The sequence below is a fragment of the Siniperca chuatsi genome, linkage group LG17, assembly GCF_020085105.1.
Source record: "Siniperca chuatsi isolate FFG_IHB_CAS linkage group LG17, ASM2008510v1, whole genome shotgun sequence".
Classification (NCBI taxonomy): domain Eukaryota; kingdom Metazoa; phylum Chordata; class Actinopteri; order Centrarchiformes; family Sinipercidae; genus Siniperca; species Siniperca chuatsi.
In genome coordinates this window covers 10,798,533-10,818,283 of record NC_058058.1, presented here as the reverse complement: position 1 = coordinate 10,818,283, position 19,751 = coordinate 10,798,533, and the positions used below count along the sequence as shown (strand labels likewise).

General features: G+C 38.3%; 3 protein-coding genes across 4 annotated transcripts; 2 read left to right on the top strand and 1 right to left on the bottom strand.

The window, feature by feature from the left end:
- Positions 1 to 27: 27 nt before the first annotated feature.
- crabp2b (cellular retinoic acid binding protein 2, b) lies at positions 28 to 4,849 on the bottom strand. Its single transcript, XM_044171537.1, has 4 exons — positions 4,618 to 4,849; positions 2,238 to 2,416; positions 1,762 to 1,878; positions 28 to 368 (listed from the first exon to the last, which is right to left on the bottom strand). Exons 1-4 carry the CDS (start codon positions 4,697 to 4,699, stop codon positions 318 to 320), a joined length of 429 nt encoding a protein of 142 aa, XP_044027472.1. The 5' UTR covers positions 4,700 to 4,849; the 3' UTR covers positions 28 to 317.
- Positions 4,850 to 7,856: 3,007 nt separating this feature from the next.
- Positions 7,857 to 10,455, top strand: mrps21 (mitochondrial ribosomal protein S21). The gene is made up of 2 exons (XM_044171538.1): positions 7,857 to 8,011; positions 9,876 to 10,455. The coding sequence occupies exons 1-2, from the start codon at positions 7,929 to 7,931 to the stop codon at positions 10,054 to 10,056; spliced, it is 264 nt and encodes an 87-aa protein (XP_044027473.1). The 5' UTR covers positions 7,857 to 7,928; the 3' UTR covers positions 10,057 to 10,455.
- A 3,395-nt stretch (positions 10,456 to 13,850) lies between these two features.
- On the top strand, positions 13,851 to 19,335 carry ciarta (circadian associated repressor of transcription a). Of its 2 annotated transcripts, none has more exons than XM_044171536.1 (6): positions 13,851 to 14,150; positions 15,294 to 15,674; positions 15,781 to 15,856; positions 15,984 to 16,062; positions 16,182 to 16,335; positions 16,828 to 19,335. In XM_044171536.1, the coding sequence occupies exons 2-6, from the start codon at positions 15,321 to 15,323 to the stop codon at positions 17,206 to 17,208; spliced, it is 1,044 nt and encodes a 347-aa protein (XP_044027471.1). In that variant the 5' UTR covers positions 13,851 to 14,150; positions 15,294 to 15,320; the 3' UTR covers positions 17,209 to 19,335. The 2 variants fall into 2 exon arrangements, with proteins under 2 accessions (XP_044027471.1, XP_044027470.1); XM_044171535.1 differs by having other exon boundaries at positions 13,852 to 14,150; positions 15,321 to 15,674.
- Positions 19,336 to 19,751: the final 416 nt, after the last annotated feature.

The window sequence follows — 19,751 nt, the reverse complement described above, 5'->3', positions numbered from 1 at the left end:
AATGAAAAGGAATCATCAAACAGTAAATTCATATAAAACAGTTTATTAACATCTTGAAAAAGGATTTGGGATTTTTTTTAAAGGAATGTGTGACATTTATATATGAAACATAGAGAGAAAGTTCAGCTTCTGCGTTATAAAAGCAACTACTGTTCCAACATACATTCATGTACACTGAAGCCTTTTCTACACAGTGCACTGTCTGAGCAACATCTGACTGGCTGGGAGGAGGACGAAGAAGAAAACAAGGCGAGTAAATTTAACCATGCATGAGGCACAAAACAGGAGTAATGTATGAAAATCTTGAAAAAATATCCTCATTCTCGCTCATAAACTCTGGTGCAGACAACATCCCCAGCAGTCATTGTCTGAAAGAAAACAGCAACAAAAGGACAGAGTTTAAACCACTTTCTAATAAGGCACCCATTCTAAAGGGTTTATAAGTTATAACTATTGTCTTTGTTACCATTTATGAAATAATTTACTTGTGTTTTATTGATCAGTAATAAGCTGATTAAGAACTTTGTTTGGGTTACATGATTGAGACAACTTAAGACACTTGTTTTTGTCTTTTTAGTTAGCTCTTAAATTAATCAAAAAGACCCTCCAAGTTGAAAATATAAATGAGTTGTGGTTAAATGGATTTTGGTCCAGATGCTCTGCAGCTCTAAAGTGATCAAATGGTCACTTGGAAGGGTTTTCCTAAAGAACCATAAAGAAAAAGCAAGTATCACGCTGGCTAGTGGCGTGGCTCGTGGGATGGTATTGTCAAATGGTCGGTCAAGTACTTTGGTACAAACTGAAATATCTCAGCAGCTATTAGATGGATTGCCATGAACTTTGGGTGCAGACATTCATGGTGCCCAGAAGATGAATCCTAATGACTTGAGTGATCCCCTGACTTTTCCTCCAGCACCATGAGTTTGACATTTGTGGTTTTGAGATAATGCTTCATTCATGCAATGACGGCAGAATGGGAAAAACAGGAAACCCTCCCATTAGTTTGACTTGGGAGTGTCCCTGCAATATTCCAAGATGGTTACCCCAACTGCTAGCCTCCTACTATCATTTAAGTGGTGTTACATAAGTTTGGCTTTGCAACCATCTTGCCAGCGGTTTGGTGACACTTCTGTAATTCTTTGCACCAAGTCGCTGTCAAAAGTTCCAGATGTCTCCAACTCAAAATTACAATTAGGCTGATATGAACAGTTTTCCCAACTTGGCTGTTCATAATTATAGTCTCCAAATATGACAAACATTCCTCTGGTAATCCCTTAACTTTTTCTCTAGCACCATTATCAGTTCAAAATTTACAGATTTCTAATGCTTTGGTTTATCACCAAATACCTGCAAAACTAATGACACTTGTGTTTAGTGCTAATTAGCAAATATTAGCTAAAACGCTAAACTAAGGTGGTGACAAAGGTAAACATTACAGCTGCTAAACATCAGCATGTTAGCATTGTCACTGTGAGCATGTTAGCATGCTGATGTTAGCATTTAGCTCAAAGCACTGCTGTGCCTAAATACAGCCTTTTGTTTTATGACCTGGCAAGCTAAATGTTGTTCTTATTTATGGCTTATAAATGATTTATATAAAGCATTAGTAAATGATATCTGAACCAAACCCTTTATGGAATAGTTAATAAATAATATACTGTAAAGCTCTCAGACTAGACAGTCATCTTAGTTTTAGTGTCTTTTTTTAATCTGATACTCTCTATAAAGTTGTATTATTAGTGCTGTACACAAAATAATTACCAGTATCAGTTCTCCATCGTTGGTTAGCTCTCGGGTCCATGCTGTCTTGGGCCCATCACCTTTCTGTAAAGTCTGTTCACAGCTGATCTTGCTGTCTGTTTCCCACTTAGGAACACTCTGCAGGCATTCATATAAGAAGAATATTAATAACTGACATAATTTAAGTGCGCTGGATACTGTGAAGTTATAGCAAAGTTTGGGTTTCGCAATAACTGGAGCTCAGTGTGCTGATCACTGCATGTCAACATTTTTATGGTCTGTCAGGATCTATGTCCATCACCACTCACTCAGCATGAAGAAATGAAGAACAGATCCATGTATTATCACCGGGACTGACTCTGGAGTTACACTTAAATTATTTCCACATGTTTCTTCTGTGCATAACTCTGGCTAGTTATGCTGTCCTTGGCCAAATGCTGGTATGCATGTATTGACATTATACAGGAATGTTATATGGGAAGTTAAGGGATGTGTACCGTGCAGGGACGTCCATCCACCGTGGTCTCATTGAAGGACTGACCCACAGTGAAGGAGACATGGGTGGTGCGGACGCTGGTGGATGTCTTGATGGACAGACTCTCTCCCTGCTGGGTGATTTCCACTGCCGGGCTGGAGGCCGCCGTCACTGCGATCTTCCTCAGGAACACATTCACACCTGACCGAACACAAATATCAAACTAATATTAAACTGGGAGCTGTGGTGAAAGCATCACTTGTGTTGGTTTGTGATTGGTGGAAAGAATATAATCACAGTTGCGACTAAAGCAGCATACCAGTGGTTTTGGGTGTTCAAATAACCAAACTTTATCCAGAGCATATTCAAGGTTTTTATTCATTGGTTTGAGTTCATTCAGTACAGCATGAACTGTGCAGAGATATTGTGTTTGCTTTAGGTAATCCATCAAAGTGAATCTTTCAGCACCTTTAGTTTTTTGACAGTGTTACATTATCACTGTGTGGTAATGCAGCTGCGAGCAGGGGATGTTTGGAAAATGTTTCCTTCCTTCAATGAAACTGTCTGTCATCTGATATTTGAGCCTTTAATACACAAGTAACAACCAAATCCATGTCATCCTTTTCACAATGTCCATGCCTGCTTATTATTTGTCTACTCAGTTTGATTTCCCTAGAACAAAGGTCATGAATGCAAAGCTTTTTGGCAGCCTAAAAGTTTTCAGAACAGTCTGTGCTGCTGCATTGCCACACAATAACATAACTTTGTTGAAAAAAAAAAATAAGGCAATGAAATGTTCATTGTCAAGTCTGGTTTTTTTGCTGTACTGAATGAACTAAAACCAAGGAAATCAACATAAGAACTTACTGTATGGTATGCTTCAGAAAATGGCAGTGATGTAAAGCATACGTAATTTGTACTTAATAGGTTACAACATGCAAAACCACTGGTATGGTCTTTTAAACCACGAATTACTGTGACATTGTCCACTCAACTCCTTACATATGAGCAAGACTGGCATTCTGATTATCTCTTTGTAGTCAATTTTGAGTTTTGTGTCTCTTTGTGGTTTTTTGCACCTCTTTGTGGTTGTTTTGCATCTCTTTGTGTTCGTTTTGTGTCTCTTTGTAGTAATTTTGCATCTCTTTTTGGTTGATTTGCATCTCTTTGTAGTTGTTCTGCTTTGCTATGTGGTCGTTTTGCATCCTTTTGTGTTTCTTTGGTGTCGTTTGATTGACTTTCCAACAAGAAATGTTAACAGTCACTTCAAACAGAGGGCCCCCAGGGCCCCCTGACCCCTCGGGCCCATACCTGGCAGGCCCATTCTATAATCCATCCATTAATTTATGCAGCAAGAGAAAATTTAACAGGATTTTCAACAGAGAGGTATAACCTGTAGGAAAAAATAGCCTAGTTACTGATGTGCAAAATACAACTATAGGTTGAAACACAGAATAAATAGCTTATATCAACATTTATGTGCTGGGTCAGTAGAGATGCGATGTTTAATAAATGGAAAACAAAAATGTAAATTGCCTGCTGACCCTTTTGCCATTATTCATGTGAGCTGGACTGGCTTCAGAAAGATCAAGACTATCCCACAAATCTGATTCAGTTCAGACCATATTTGCTCATGGAGTGGTACTAACGAAGGGAACACACACACACACACACACACACACACACACACACACACACACAGAGCCCTAGATTGGGTCAGAGAGGCCCAGGGAAGTGAAGGCAAGCCAGTCTCAGAGCCGGCTGGCCGCTGGGGCCCATGTCAAGGCTTAGTTCCGTTTACACTGGCTCTAATTACAACCGCATGAGGAGGACCCTGCTTCAGATGAGTCTAATCTAACATTCCTCCACAGGCTATTTGTCTTCAGATTTTTAATGGATGCCAGTGGCTGGCCCTCACCTGACCTCTCTCTCTCCTGCTCTCTCTTATAACTGGAGTCCATACAGCCTCATATAGTTTAACAAGACCAATATTCCCAGGAACATGGATAAGCAGGGCTGGGGCAAACCAATTTAACCACAGTGAGCCACTTCAAACCACTTTGGTTCTCCAGATGACCTCTAAGCCAAGTGATAATGCCACTGAAAACATGATTGACAGGTCTTTGTGTAGGAGATGCTTACCTTTCCCTTCCGTTTTCTTTTTTGCATTTTAACAATGGAGCTGAATGGTTGATGATAAACCAGACAACAATATGCTGCTTGACTGGCATCAAATTGGCATCAAAGTTTAAGCTAAAGGTGGAAAAACGGGAAGCAACACTGTCTTGTGTTGGAATTTTTTTAGGATAGATAAACAGCTTTATTGGGCATTTTGCAATAAGCAAATTAAATAGATAATTTATCTCTGCGTGTACATTAAGTGCCCCAAATACATTACTCACCCAGCGCTTTCAGAAGTTCCTCGAAATTTTCCGAAGACTTCATTGTCCATTTTCCTGAGAAATCTGTGAATTTCTTCTCCATTTTGATGCACGCCGTTGCAGAGGTGATTTTTGCAGATTAGAAGCTGACTGCAGACTCTCCGGTTCGTGTCTGTCTGTCCCCCTCCGTTAACCGGTTTGTAAAGCCGTCTCCTCTGCCTGCATCTGCGCCAGCATTGATTGGCTGACAGCTCGCCTGGGATCTGATGCTGGTCCAGCCAATACAGAGGCTGGTGGCAGGGAGGGACTTTCCCCCTGATTCTAACTGTACCCTCCACCTCTAACAGCATGGTGAAAGATTTGGATACGAGCTGGAAAATGCACTTCCAGTAAGTCCTTTGATGTTGATGAGCAGCCGGATATTAAGGAAAAGTGTTAATTGTTTTATTAGGTTAGTGTCACGTTAGTCCCAATTATTTGACAAGAAGTCCAGAAAATAAGTGATACATACATAAATCAGCAATGATATTAAAATTGGATGAAACTTTTTATTCTAAAACAAAAATCCAACCTGAAGAAATGTGTTAGGTTTACCAACATCTGGAATGTGAAATCTGATATCAGGGTAAATGTTTTCAGCTCCAGAATGGGGGGGATGTAAAGCTGGTAATGAAAGAGCAAAAGATAAGACATACAGCTGGAGGCAAGTGCCATCAGCATTTTCAGTCTAAGAAAGAGGAGACACATAGTCTAATTTATTCATTATGATCAAATAGCACATATACTGTAGGCACATCAGTTTCATTTACCCAACACTAACTCATCCTGTCTTTATCTCCTTTGGACAGTGACAGGGTACATTAGAGCCACATGTTATTTTTATTAACAAACAGAGACATAAGATGCTGTTTACCTCTTCAGTGAGGTAAACAGTGTAAATGTATACAAGAATATATTCTGCTAATGCTGAAATCCTTCTATTCTGACATACCTGAATTATTTATAATTAGGTATATTTGTTTATTTATATGATATATATAAATTGTAGACCAATAAAATGATTACAAAAAGATTGTACAATTGCTTTGCATGTAAGAAATGACCAACATTGTGTTTTTGCACTGTTACTGTCAAGCTGAATTTGGTTGACTTGAATTCAGATTGGATCAAAATGACTGATTCAAAGCTGATTCTCCCTCTATTTTTCCCAAATGTTAGGGCGTGATGGTGCCAAAGCAGACGATATATGATTAAAATGTGGAAAAAATTATAAAAAGAAACAAGGAAACAGAAAATTTGGTGTGAAATTAGGTGTCATATAACAAAAGAAATATTCGTCTGCTCTCAGTATGTGTGTAGGTGCACGGCTTTGCAGCAAGCTAAACACACTTTCAATAAAGGTTGAAGACCGACTGGAAGCAAGTGTGAAACTGTGAAAGCAGTATTTTGTAAAACACAACAAATTCAATGATATACAATACAAATCTGAAATAAATAACATACCATAGACAAGAGTTAGACCAAAGGTATTGTAAAATAATAATAATAATTTGTGCAACTAGTGGCCCTATAGACTAGCTCTCAAATCAGTTACATTGTACCTCAGAAAGATCAGCATTAAATCCCCATAAAAAGTAGGCTACCACACTTAATCCAGTAAACATACATGCAGAGTCCACATATATAAAAGTAGAAAAAGTAACATAACAGTTAGTCCAACAGTAAATTAACAGTTAGGTTAACTAGAATGTTATGTTAGCAACACATTAGCTTCCAGCAACTAGTAGAATGGCTAGCTTGGTTAGCACCAAACTGATCACAGAAAAATGTAATATCTCAAATTACAAACAACAGTCACCAAATAGTTATAAGAAGTGGAGTGCTTACAGATAATAGTACAACAAGGTTAATTAGCAGGTGGATAAAGATGTTGCTTGGTCATGTCTGACAAAATGGTGGATGTAACAATGTCAGTTAAACTTCAACTGCCAGCAGGGGTTGCTATAGCAACAGAATGTTCAACTGTGGCAGAGTACAATGTTTTAATTGAACAAACTCAGTTACCTTAAATACAATCCAAATAAATAGAATAAAATAAAGAAAGTTAGAAAAATCCCCTCAAGTACAGTAAGGGAGATGTATTTGATAATAGCACCCTAAGTGGAATAAAACTTATTGGCAGCCTCACAGTGCAAACTTAATTTTCTTTAGGTTATAGACACTCTTTCTGTTCTTTTTTTCTCTCTCTCTCTCTCTCACACACACACACACACACACAGACACACACACACACACACATGCTCACAAACTGCCAAGAATATTTCATCAGGTCTGGATCAGAAGGGATGCCTCTGGAAACATGATGCAGTGCATTCACCAAACAAAGGGAGTCACGATGTTATCTGTGGAGGTTGTCTCAGCATTCCTCCCTGTGGCACCATGCAGCGACTGTACCCTATAGAGTTACAGAAACATGAGAATAAACCTCATCTGGTATTTTAAACAGAGAAAGAGACTTCAAAAGCACTTTTGAATGCAAATTAAAGATACCATCCAGGCCAGTATTCACTGCTGGCTGACCTCAGGCTGAGACACACAGAGGACAACAGCAGCTCAGGGATGAGAAGCAAAGGAGAATGGCCCTGATGAAAAGATAACACTGGATACCGCTGCCCCTGTTGCTATGACAACAACCTGTTGCTATGTAGTTTCATAAATCTGTGATTGTCCTGAAAGCTATCTCCTTTTATATAAACTATAATAATTGCTGTTTGGTTCCCTGTGCTGTAGAGACCTGGATATTTGTTTGTTATGTCTGTTTATTAACTTATTCATACATTCATTCATTTAGGCGCCAAGGGGTACAGGCCATGAGGTTCAAGCATGTAGAAAAGTGAGAGTGTTCATAATGTTTGCAGTCCGTAATTTACTTAATGTCCACCCCTGATTTAACAACATAAAAACTGTGATATGTAATAGGTCTAATATGCATAGGATATATCAATAAGGCATACGGACAAATAAAATAAGTAAATATAACAAAACAAAAAGGTTCAGCAGTTCAGAGGATTGTGTTATAAAATTAACTTATGTCTTAACTTAAAGTCTTCAGTGTTTCAAGGGAGTGCTAAATGGTTTGGAAGTAGGCTACAGTTTTAATCCATTTTTGAAAAATTCAAACATAATATAATACAACAATATACTAATATAATACAATAATAGTTGAGTAAAGCGTCACCTAGCGTTGAAACATGGGTGTTCTTGTATCCGGAACCTTTTATAGTTAGGTGTGTTTCCAGCCGGTTGACGGTTAAGCAAGCACCGGTCTCATCATGTCGAGGCACCTTCGCTTCATTGCGCGGACAGTGATGGTTCAAGACGGCAACGTTGATGCGGCGTACAACACTTTAAACAGGTCAAACTCATGTATTTAAGATAAAATATAAGATAAAACGTTCGGTTTTCCAGGGGATGATAAGCTAACTTCAGCTAAGTTAACGTTAGCCTTCCGCTCAATGTCACAGAGCTGCGGCTGCGCAGTGGTGTTACTGCTGATTTACAAGCTAGCCAGTAGCTCAACGTTATTTTGATGTTTTGGGGGTTTTGGTGATTCCGTTAGATACACACAGATGTAGATATAATAACGTCAACACGACATAAAAAAATTTAAGGACTTTTGGTCGCACTAACGTTACCACTAGCAGCATATGTCAGTTGTGAAAGAAGTCTGGCAACCAGCAGTTTGGTGTGTTTTTTTATTAATGAAGCTCCAAAGAAGCCAGATAATGTGTGCCTAAATTGCATACCAGTATTTAAAAGTCCAAACTATTAAGTTATCAAGGGGAACACTCATCACGTCATGAGCCAAACACAGAGAAACTCCATCGACTAAGAATAACAAGAATCTCAAATTAAAAGTGGGGTTGAAAGGATACTATTTGTCATGCAGCCTAATGTGTATGGAACCCCAAAATGTTCAGTGTTAAATAAACAAAAAAAACATAATGAAATAAATAATCATATGAACAAATTGTTTAAAATATATAAATTAACTTGCAACTTGTTAAAGAACTGAAGAAATGATTAAAACTCAACTCATTGTTATAAGGTTATTTCATCATTCATTTTCATAACTGAATTTTCTTGGATCATTTTTATTTCATTATAGACATTTCCAAATGCCCTTTTTCAGAAGGCAGTTTTATTTCATGTCACCTCTCATAACACTTTTATTTCATAATGTCACGTTTTATTTCATAATGTCACGTTTCATGACAGTGGTGTTTTCACCGCCCTCTCACCTTTCAGCCAATCACATGCTCCCTTGCCTCTTAAACTAGCATGCACAAAAACTGCTACCAAATTTAGCCAGTTAACTTCTATTAGCTACAGCAACAACACTGCTAACGTTATTGTGAATCAACTAACTAGACTCTGCTGCTGTAAATAAACACAGACACAGTAACCTAACCTCTTTAGCTTTTAAGGCTTAGCTTAACAAGGCTGCTATGCAATGCTGCCTAGCTAGTTAAGTCAGCTCGTGAGCTTATTACTCAGCATCAAAGTGAAGAGTCTGTGTTAGTAATAAAACAAGCTCACAACCCTAACTAACTAGTCAGCCAGCTGGGTAGTAGCATGTGCAGTCTTATATATAGTATAGTTTGAAAATGTATAATTAAAATGAAAGAATTTTGGGAGGATTGTAAAGCATTGGTCGATGTAAGCAGTTTCCGTGCTTTCTTGGCTTTAATTATAATGTGTTGAAAAACAAAATTTGTAAACCTAAAGAAATATCCACAAATCCATACTTCAGGAGTCTAAACCTTATTTTCAAGTGTACAAGAACCTAATTGCATGTTTGGGTGTTTTAAAGGTTAATAGTTATGAAATGCATGTATGCTCTGAGGTTATAAAAAGAACTTAAGTTACAAATGTTTTCTGCGCCACTATTTTTTCTTTTGAGTAGCAAGTGGTCTGGGAGTGTAATTGTGAAAATGTCTTGCTGATCGGACAGAGTAACCTCTGTTGTTAATATAATTGTATCAGTCCATTGCAAAAAAAACTCCTCTGGTGGTATGTTAGGCTATCTATGGCTGGAGTTTGCTACATTGTACACCTGTTAATCAAAGCAGGAAAATATATTTGATGTTTAAATATATAAATAATATGACTGCTTAGCCAGTGTCACTTGTATTTCTATTATCATTTATCTGTTGAATAAAGTGTATTGAATGCAACTCAAGTCCCAGCTATTCACACGTTTTCTCTACAAACTCCAGGTTTCTGACTCAGGATGGGATTATTGAAACAGTGAAGCGCAAGCGCTACTTCGAGAAGCCCTGCCGAGAGCGACAGCGGAAGAACTTTGAGAACTGCAGGCGGATCTACCACACGGAAATGGCCAGGAAAATTGCCTTCATCTCCAGGACAAACAGAGAGGATCCCTGGCTCGGCCGCTAGTGAAATTGAGTGTGATGAAACAGGACGCTATCCATGGACTGGTTGAAAGCAGCAAGGTGGAAGAAGCAATCAACACAATGTCACTGTCACATCTGAATTGACTTGGAAATACTGAGAAAAGTGGCTTTCTTGTTGTCACATTAGTTAACAGTAAAAGGAAGAAAGCGTTTGTAGAGGTGTATTCATTGTCAAGTTAACTTTTGATATTATTTCCATTTTCTCCACAAAATTTGGCATGAAAAGTGCAGTGCTTGTACTTGGAGGGAAAAATCTTTTGTACTCATTCTTTGTTGTAACGAGCAGGTTAATGAATACTTGGTTGATGACATTTTGTGTTTTGAATCTTCCCACACAATCTTGCTAATGAAAACCTAATAAAATGTGTGACATTTTCTGAAACTCTTAAGTTAGTGAACAGTTTTTAATCACAGTTAAACTTTTATTTAATTAACAAAGACAAACTGGTATCTAATTTAACCACAGATGTGTATAGTATATAGTGTACAGCACAAAGTGATATGTTGCCCACATAAAAGCTTATGACCTAATTTCCTGGAGGAAATTCAAACAACACAGGACAAGTTTTTCTGGAAATGGTGTCTCAGCTCAGCAGCAGCTCACTGTTAATTAATTCAAGGTCACAGTGCGGTGTTAATGTCCACTAATGATGTCGACTACCTCCCGCAAACTCCCAAAAGCAAGACACGTCAGCCATGCACATCTGTCAGACCCTGAGCTTTGACCACAGGGGGCTTTATAGTGTGCACTTGCTCTGGCTCCCTTCACACAGGGAAAGTTAAACATTCACACCAGGCTCACTTGTCTGAGAGGTTACCAGGTCATGCTGATACCCTGTCCTGTGGCTTCAGTCGGTGGGTGGGATTGTACTGCTCCCAGTACGATAGATGACTTATATTTTACTCTGAGATTTCTGCATCCACCCCAAATATAACAGAGGTGGATAGTATTTCATTTGTCATGCTAACAGCACTGAAAAATGAACTTTCAAAACTTCAACAGTAATGTGTCTTTCCAGAAAAAGTGTGCTTGTTACTGTGGATAATCCACAGACCTCACTGTGTGCAGTTTTCAATGGAACTACTTTTTGATGAAGAAATAGTCTCCATGAAAACGATTGACTGTGAATTATTCAGAGTAACAGGGCTGTTGATTTTTTTAATGTAATTTTCCCATGCTGTGAGCTCCACAACCGTATTTCTTTCACCTCCACCTTATTGTGGTGGCAGAGACAAATATCTCAAACGGATGGGAATATTAATCAATCAATCAGAATGGTTACATATATGAAAAAATGGTTTTTTTTTACCCTTTTAAGAACTGAACAGCTTTTCATATATGGAATCAGGTAAATGGACAGTTCATGCAGTCTGTTAATATTAGTGTCATTTGTAATCTGTCAGTAGGTTTTTATCAGCAAAGGGGGCACACAAGGTTTTAAGTCTGGTTCACTTGCAGTGTCTATATAACATACGTAGGTTGTGCAGTCAGTGTCAGTGCACAGTAATATGATTGTAAAATGTGCAAATGTTTTTGCTGGCCCCTACCCAACACACACACTGCCGCTTCCTTATCACTAACAAATGTCAACCACAGGGTGCGCAAAATTCTAAACATGTCGCTACTTAGGTATTCATTTATTGGGCCACCTGTCGTATCAAAAACCTAGTCACACCTGGTTAGAACAGTGGACAGCAGTTCTCTGTCCTCTAACAAACTTCCTATACATATCCATCAGCTTTAACTCAACAATATAACATATTGGCTGCTTCTAATGCTTAATTTTAATATCATAATCTGGATGACACCAACATCTTATAACCATGACACTCAAAAAATGTGCCTCACTTGTTTTCAGAATGTGCGAAGAGCAAATTTAGACTAATTAAAATGTTCCCACCAGTCTGACAGCATTCCAGCATATTCCAGAATACTTGCCTTTAATTTGCCCTTTTTCTTTGACTATTGCAAAAAGTAAAGGGATACATGTGCCATACGCTCCAAGACTCAATAATTATCTTAGAATCCTGTTTATTTTCTTACAGAGATTATCTGCAACATCATCACACAAACCTGCATACTGTGTAGCCATATTCACACTGCAAAAGCTTTTTAACAGCAGAAGACACATTCAGGTTGAGCATCTTTACAATTGCATGGTGGATGTGTGTGCAGTGTTGTTCATTGGTAATGGCCACTACTGTTTGCATGGTTTCTCTATCAGCTGATAGTATTGGCCAATGCTGTTTGCATGGTGACGGTATCTATGTTGCAATCGAAACATCAGAAACTAAATGTCGCTATGCAAACTTCAGGAGTACAGATCAATCCTCTTCTGATAGGATACCAAGGAGCCTCTGACAAGAATGACACAAACAATCTTCCATAAAAAGAACATTTCTGATTTGCATGGGGACCCAGTACAGAATGCTTGGAAACTCAATGTGGCCTAAGGGAGCTCTGCCCAACTTTAATTAAGTCATTTTGTGATAATGGCGATGACAGTGGCAATTCATCACCATTGTTTGAACTATAATTAAGTTTCATACCAGTCTCCAAAAATGTTTGACCGCCTGGCTGAGAGTCAGAATGAACCTGACTCTTTCCTCCACACCCAGAATTGTGGCAGCACCCAAGTTATCCCATGTCATGCAATCATTGACACACCCCTTTGCCATTAATTCTGCCATACCTCCAATACCTGCTACTTGTTCCCTAGACTAACAATAATTATTATTTTCATCATTATCATGATCATCATAAACATCTGCTTTTTGTTGTAAGCAGCCTTTTCAGCTAATCAGGTAGTTGCCACGTCCTCCTGCATCCAACAGCATCCTATTTTTGCATGTGACAAAAGAAGTGATTCACTCCTCAGCATATAGCAATCTTATTATGTAACTGCTGGTATGTAAGACTGTGTTAAGAACTTTCTGGCTCTGCTCTAATAGGCCTATGATGCCATATCTCATAATCTTGTCTTATTTGCATTCATGGGCAATGAAGAAACTGGAGCCCCTAGTACACAAACAAAAACAAAAGTATAATTTGGCTCAATTTGCTGAAGGTGTACACTATTCCTTAATTGTGCAGTCATGCATTAATTTAAAAAAGCTATTTTATGCCTTGATTTTCTGCTGGGCCCATCGCATTTAAGCCTAGCACAAAGTGACATGACTTTTATGATCATTTGGGAGAATGTGGAGTAGAAGGATGGCCATATGTTAAAAGGGCTTGCCATACATCTTTCAGCATTGTTAAATGGTACAGATAAATGTGTGATATTTTTGACCACAACTGTTTTGCATTTTGTGACAAACCAAAATCTGGTCCCCTTTAATATTTTACACACATTGTTCAATCTTTTATGCACATGTATCTGCATGCTCAGATACAGCCTGTCTCTTCCTGTAGGTCTCTTTAGGGAAATAGAGGACAATTGGTAAACATAAACCAGCAAACAAACACAAAGATATAACCACACTGAAAGCAACCAGCAGCCTGATATGTTATTACGTTATTTTCCTTAAAAGTATTATCTGTTAAAGCAATGTAACCTAATTTGCATACCAAAATTTTAGGCACATGCATGTCGCCGCGTGCTGTTCTTCTCGTTCTCTAGCCACACCACCCACACGTGCTGCCGTGGCAGGTGAGGTGGGATCTACGCATTTACCAGCCAACCGGCGCTGCCGATGTTGCTGATTTGCCGAGCCTCTGAGCCAATTAGAAAAGATCGAATCTCTCTTCAGCCAATCGCTGCTCTGAACCTATTCAGCACGTGTAGCGTCCGTTGTGCTCCGTGGGTACACCACTTTTTGAACAGGTTAGACGTCTGACTAGTAAACTAAACACGAGCAGAAACAGAAGAGACAGGGTGGGACTGAACGTGAATTGGATAAGACGTAACCGCTGTGTGTACATATCTCTACTCACAGAGATAGCCGTTAGCTTTGTCGAAGTTACTTCTTTAAGATCTGAATTGGTCGACGAGTTAAAGTAGCGTACCGTGCCTTCTCAAGCGTCGCTGTTTCGTTTTACCGTCTTTGTGAATCCAATTCCGCTCCGACTAGAAGGTAAGAACTTTCTCTTCTTACTTTTTCTATTTTTTCATGGAAAGTTGGCTGTTTTCCAGAATCGACTTATAATAATTTGTTAACGTTAAACAGAATAAGTAGCCACTTTTGGTCATAACGTCTAATATAAATGTTCTGACTAGTCGACTTCAGGCATCACTGCAGTATTAAACCGTCCTACATTCTGTTTTTATATATGTTGTTTTTCACAAAGATATTCAACTAGCAAGTTAGAGTTATCTTCACTTAAAAAACGTGTAAAATGTAGCCGTGTCTATAGATATTGTACCAGTCACGACAAACCTGTTGAAAACAAGACTATTAATGTCAAATCATATATCAGGTTAAAGTTTTATTATTAACGTTGAGGTCGCACGAGGTAATCATAGTCAACAGTAGATGTACACATAAGCCCCCAGATAACCCAACTACTGGAGCACAGCGCGCGCACACACACACACACACACACACACACACACACACCACACACACACACACGCTTTCACTGCATGAGTTGACTTGCATTGTCACGTAGGGAGGCAGGTCCTTTTTTGTGCTTTTTTTCCCATGCGATAATGTATCAACGTTGATCGTTTGCCTTGCATCTCGATTATATTGTACTTGCTGAGACTTGGTGAAGACATTACTCACAGCTCTTGGCAACAAGTACACTTCTAATGTGTACTGCATGATACAGAATAGATAAAATTGGCATGTTTGTGGTGATATAGCTTGTATTTACCTTGTTTTACTTATTAGACACTTGTAACTGAGTAATATGAAAAATTAATGTCTCTGCTTGTTTCATATCAATATTACCAATGATCTTTACTTTTTTAATGTGTCAATATCTTCTAAAAAGCACCTATACTGAAATATTTGCTTAAAAGTATTGTGACTTTTCATTCAGCCAGTATCACATTGTATTAAATGTACTAAATGCTTTACAGAAAAGTCACTTTGGGGAGGGAATTTCATATAAATGCTTTGATATGTGCAATTGGAAGACACCAACAGATGTCCTTTAGTATGTAGTATACTGATGATGCACTGTATGTGCAACTCCTTTTGATTTGAATACTGCAGCCCAACCTGTTTGATTTCACCCGATGCCTAAAGATGTACTCATTGAAATTCTGTTAGGACATTATTATCTCCCTGTCTCCACAGATGAATTCATTGGGCAGTTCTTCCAAATGGCCATCTTATGACTCACTACCCTCCACCTCGAGCTTTCTCCTCAGTGAGAGTGAGCAGACTGAGGATGAAGCAGATGTCTTCTCAGAGGGAGAGGGGGACAGTGGAATAAGAAATTCCCTCTCAGTTGATGAAGGAATCACACTTTCTAGAAATTACCTTGATTTCCCAGCTCATTCAGATCAGCTGCACTTGAGGTTGTCCAAGAGCGACCAGCCTGAACAATGCCCCGGCGAAACTAAGCATCCCGACTCAGCCTCTTCTCCTGGAGCTGCCACATTAGGGTCATCTTCAGCGACACCAGGGGACCTGGCCTTCGCTCAGAAAGTGAGCACCCTTAAACTGATTCCTAGGTCTTTGTTTCAGTATTTTTGTCAGCCAAACAGCAGATCAGTTGTAGTAGTAAAACAAGCCTTTCTCCTTATTTTCTCAGTGTACAGATTTGTGCAGGTTTATCCGTCCTTTACTAGAGCTTCTACAGGGACTAAAGACTGGCCGATTTGACAAAGGTATGTGGGTTGAGTAATATCAAACATGGTTATCATCTCTTAAGTTTTAGTGCATCATGTCTTGTAATTAAATCCCTAAATGCTGATTTCCCCTTACATTTGGATGGTATACTTTTTATTGTTGCAGGTTTATCCAGTTTCCAGCAGAGTGTTGCCATAGACAGATTGCAGAGGATTCTTGGAATACTACAGAGGCCTGAAATGGGGTAAGACCATCACAAGTAGCAAGACTAATATTATAACAGTAGTGAAAATGGGGATATTGTCATTGTCATCCATACCCAGCACTGTCATTAATTCTTCTTCCTTAACTCTTTTTCTGCAGTGAGAAATACCTCCAAAACCTGCTGCAGATAGAGATGTTGCTCAAAATGTGGTTCCCTCAGGTGGCATTTCAGTCCACCGATGCACCAAAGCAGATCACCACTCCCAGACTCCCACCACACTGGCGCCAAAATCAGCTCCACATGCCGGTTAAGGTGAGTTTCGTACTGAATGAATACTGAATGTTACCTTTGTTACCACATGACAGTGCCTTTTTAAGTGTGTGTTGATCAAACCGTGGGCCTCATGATAGAGATGTTAAAATAACAACACTAAGCTTATTAAAACAGATTTTTTTTAACAACCAAGCACCCATGTGAAATATTAATAGTTACAGACAGTACAGAAGGTACAACAAGATAAAAAGATGAAAAGAGAAAGCAAAAACATTACTGTAAAGAAGGAACTGTATAAGCATGTTTATAAGAGAGTTAAAGATATTATTCAGTATATGATACTGAGTCTGCAAGCTTAAACACCCCAGGCTTGTCTCTTGAATGCTGTCCAGATTCAGTTTCAAAGAAAACTGTAGTTTATTAAATTTTGTACCCTCAAAGAACTCAGCTCAACTCAAGTTGTAGCTGTAGTTTTCCTTTAAGACCTTGGTTTGTCATGGTTGTTATTTTTGGTTTTCTTTCCCATTCCAGAAGAGAAAACTGAGCTGGTCAGACCCTGACTACTCTGGCAAAGTCCCAACCGAGCATAAGCGCCATCAACATGGAAAACATGGGAGCTGCCAAGCTGCGGGTTCACTTGACACCGTTTCCACATGTCTACCTGGATCACCTAAAAAACAGAAAACTCCAGAGGAAGAAAACGTTGAGCTAGCTGGGGGCAGGTGTACAGCTGGACATGAGTTTACAGACAGCACTGACACTTTAAGCAGGCCGTCATATCTATGTAGCAAGAGAGAAAATGAGAAATGGAAGCAGCCTGAGATTTCTCTGCCCTCCCCTTGTGGCAGCCCAGCTGCACAAGACAGCTCAGTGTCCTCAAGTGACACCATTACTACAACTGACTCACCTTAGCTGGCCTTAGATGACCTTGCCACCACGTGGAGGTGCCACAGCATGCCAGCCAGAGTGAAGGCAGAGGGCGGACCTGATTACATAAGCATAAAGTTAGACGCAGAGCCAGTCTGTGATGGCTGCAAGGCATGTAAAACCAGAAGAGGAGGAGGAGGAGGAGAAATGCAGGGAGACAATCATTAACCCCTAACTATCCAGTGTGGTTTTTGATTACACCGGAGTTACTGCACTATATTACCAGGAATTATACATTGTTTGTCTGTAAGAGTATCATTTTTGTATACATTATGTTTTACTAAGTTAAAAAATGTTTGAAATACTTGTGTACATGTTTGATGCGTTAAAACAGTCTGTGCTCTGTTTTGTATTTTTTCACATCATTGAGCACAGTCGTAACAGTATAGGATTTCACGCCATTGGTGAGAAACACAAACATATCACTTTTAAGAAGGTGAGGAAACACAGAGGATCATTACTGGTATAGTTTAAAGCTGAAACAATTAGTCGGTTGTCCATAAATAGTTTTTCGAGCAAAAATGCACAAAATTTTCTGGTTCCAGCTTCTTACATGTGAGGACTTTTTGCTTTTCTTTGTCACATATGATAGTAAACTCATGATCTTTTGGTTTTATCTTGTGCTCCGGCAACTTGTGATGGTCATTCGTCACTATTTTCTTACATTTTATAGACCAAACAATGAATCGAGAAAATTATCGGCAGCTTCATTTGTAGTGAAAATAATTAATTAGTTGCAGCCCTGGTACAGTTACATAAATATTTCAATCAGATGATTAAAAATGGCATTTGGGAAGGTTTAAATTGTTGTTTGCCAGCTGATTGACTGTAACATGTGACATTGGCTGCAATGTGCCAAACAAAACCATTTTGCATTATCTTATCATATATGCACCTTACGTCACAGTCAATACTTTTTAATTTATTAGCATTTAACACACACGACACCTTTGTTTTTATGTAAATAAGAATAGATGTAGTTGCACTTATAGTAAAAGAGCAAAACACTGCACAGGAAATACCACAACCTGGTTGATCAATAATTATTGAGGTAGTTGAGGAAATATGAGATGCTTGGCTGGATGCTAATGTGTCAGTTACTCCTTTAGCTTGCCAGTGAGTGAACTTGTTTTGTGTAGAAAGAGTTGAAAACGTAACATTTTATTACACACGAGTTTTTTTATATACATAATAGAACAGGCACGATATATTTGATCTGGTGTACATTGGAATAGATGTAATTGCACTTTGGATGACAATGAGGAAGTGTTACACATTTGTTAACATTAAAGAGTTGTGATATTATTTATTAAAGATGTGTTTAAGAGAATCAGTACTTGTGGAGACTGGTGGAGCCAAGATGGGTGCTTTACAGGTAATCAGAGACTTTATAGGCAAACTTAGCATTTGATTGTGTTTTATTTGAAATCTTTTCATTTTGGCACTGGATGGATGTAGTTGAAAGGCATGAAAAGTAAATTTAGCTTAGCCAGGCTTATTGTTCACACAAAATGCCCCAAATGCAAAGTGTTATTATGAGGGAACAGCTTCTGTGTCCCATTTAAAATGGATTTGTGTCACTGACTTGCTGTCATAAAATCGGTATCAGTCAAAGTGCTTTACTATTGATTATGTAATGAGGAATATCATGGAGATATGAGAAACAAAACTATTTCCATTCCTGAACACATTAATTCTTTTTGATGGCATTTGCACATTGTACCACCATTTTTAAATCAGATATCATTCATGTTGAATGGTGTTTCATCTCTGGTGGTTTGTCACCAGTCAGCCTTACATGCATGATAAACATAAAGGTAACCATAAACTTACCTGAAAAAAACTGAAAGTAGAGTAAAAATCTTATTTCCCAGTTGTATGTCTTTAATTTGTCTTGTTTTTAGTTTCCTTTGTTTTAGGCTATTTCTTTTTCTGATAATGACACTGTCATTATTGGTGATTGATTGAGAAATGCCCATATTTTTATATATTAAATGAATGATGTGGTTCATCAAAATGCAGTATGTTTGTTGATTTCTGGAATGAAACACTGACAGTCCAAGCTTGTCTGAAGTTTTGTTAGATTAATTAAATTTTTCCTGCTTTAACATTTTAAGTTTCCATTTTCCAATTTCTTTAATTTAAAGATGTTTTAGCAGTGTGCCACATAAAAAATGTAATCAAATCCGACCAGAGCAGCAACCGTAGATCTGTGCTGGCAGGAGTTTTAAGTATCAAATCTTTTTTTAAGTGCAATATTTAAATGCAAATGTAATCAATCAATAATTTTTTTCTAAATTGACCATTTAATTGATTGATCATACTTTCTACTTCTACTCCACTACATTTCAGAGGCAAATATTGTACCTTTTCCTCCTCTACATTTATTTGAAAGTTCTAGTTACTAGTTACTTTGCAGTTTAAAGATTTTACATACAAAACAAATTATCATCTTAGAAATGATGATGTATTACAAATTAAAGTTAGTATTAGTATTTAAATAGTCAAAATTGACACCACATTCATGC

What these genes read in the sequence shown, in the direction of transcription:
- crabp2b (XM_044171537.1), bottom strand. Translation starts at nt 4,699, where the DNA reads ATGGAGAAGAAATTCACAGATTTCTCAGGAAAATGGACAATGAAGTCT. An exon ending in GGAACTTCTGAAAGCGCTGG is followed by an intron (nt 2,417 to 4,617) that starts GTGAGTAATGTA and finishes GTGTTCGGTCAG; the next exon opens with GTGTGAATGTGTTCCTGAGG. An exon ending in TGGATGGACGTCCCTGCACG is followed by an intron (nt 1,879 to 2,237) that starts GTACACATCCCT and finishes GAATGCCTGCAG; the next exon opens with AGTGTTCCTAAGTGGGAAAC.
- mrps21 (XM_044171538.1), top strand. Translation starts at nt 7,929, where the DNA reads ATGTCGAGGCACCTTCGCTTCATTGCGCGGACAGTGATGGTTCAAGAC. An exon ending in GCGTACAACACTTTAAACAG is followed by an intron (nt 8,012 to 9,875) that starts GTCAAACTCATG and finishes TACAAACTCCAG; the next exon opens with GTTTCTGACTCAGGATGGGA.
- ciarta (XM_044171536.1), top strand. Translation starts at nt 15,321, where the DNA reads ATGAATTCATTGGGCAGTTCTTCCAAATGGCCATCTTATGACTCACTA. An exon ending in ACCTGGCCTTCGCTCAGAAA is followed by an intron (nt 15,675 to 15,780) that starts GTGAGCACCCTT and finishes TTATTTTCTCAG; the next exon opens with TGTACAGATTTGTGCAGGTT. An exon ending in AGCTCCACATGCCGGTTAAG is followed by an intron (nt 16,336 to 16,827) that starts GTGAGTTTCGTA and finishes TTCCCATTCCAG; the next exon opens with AAGAGAAAACTGAGCTGGTC.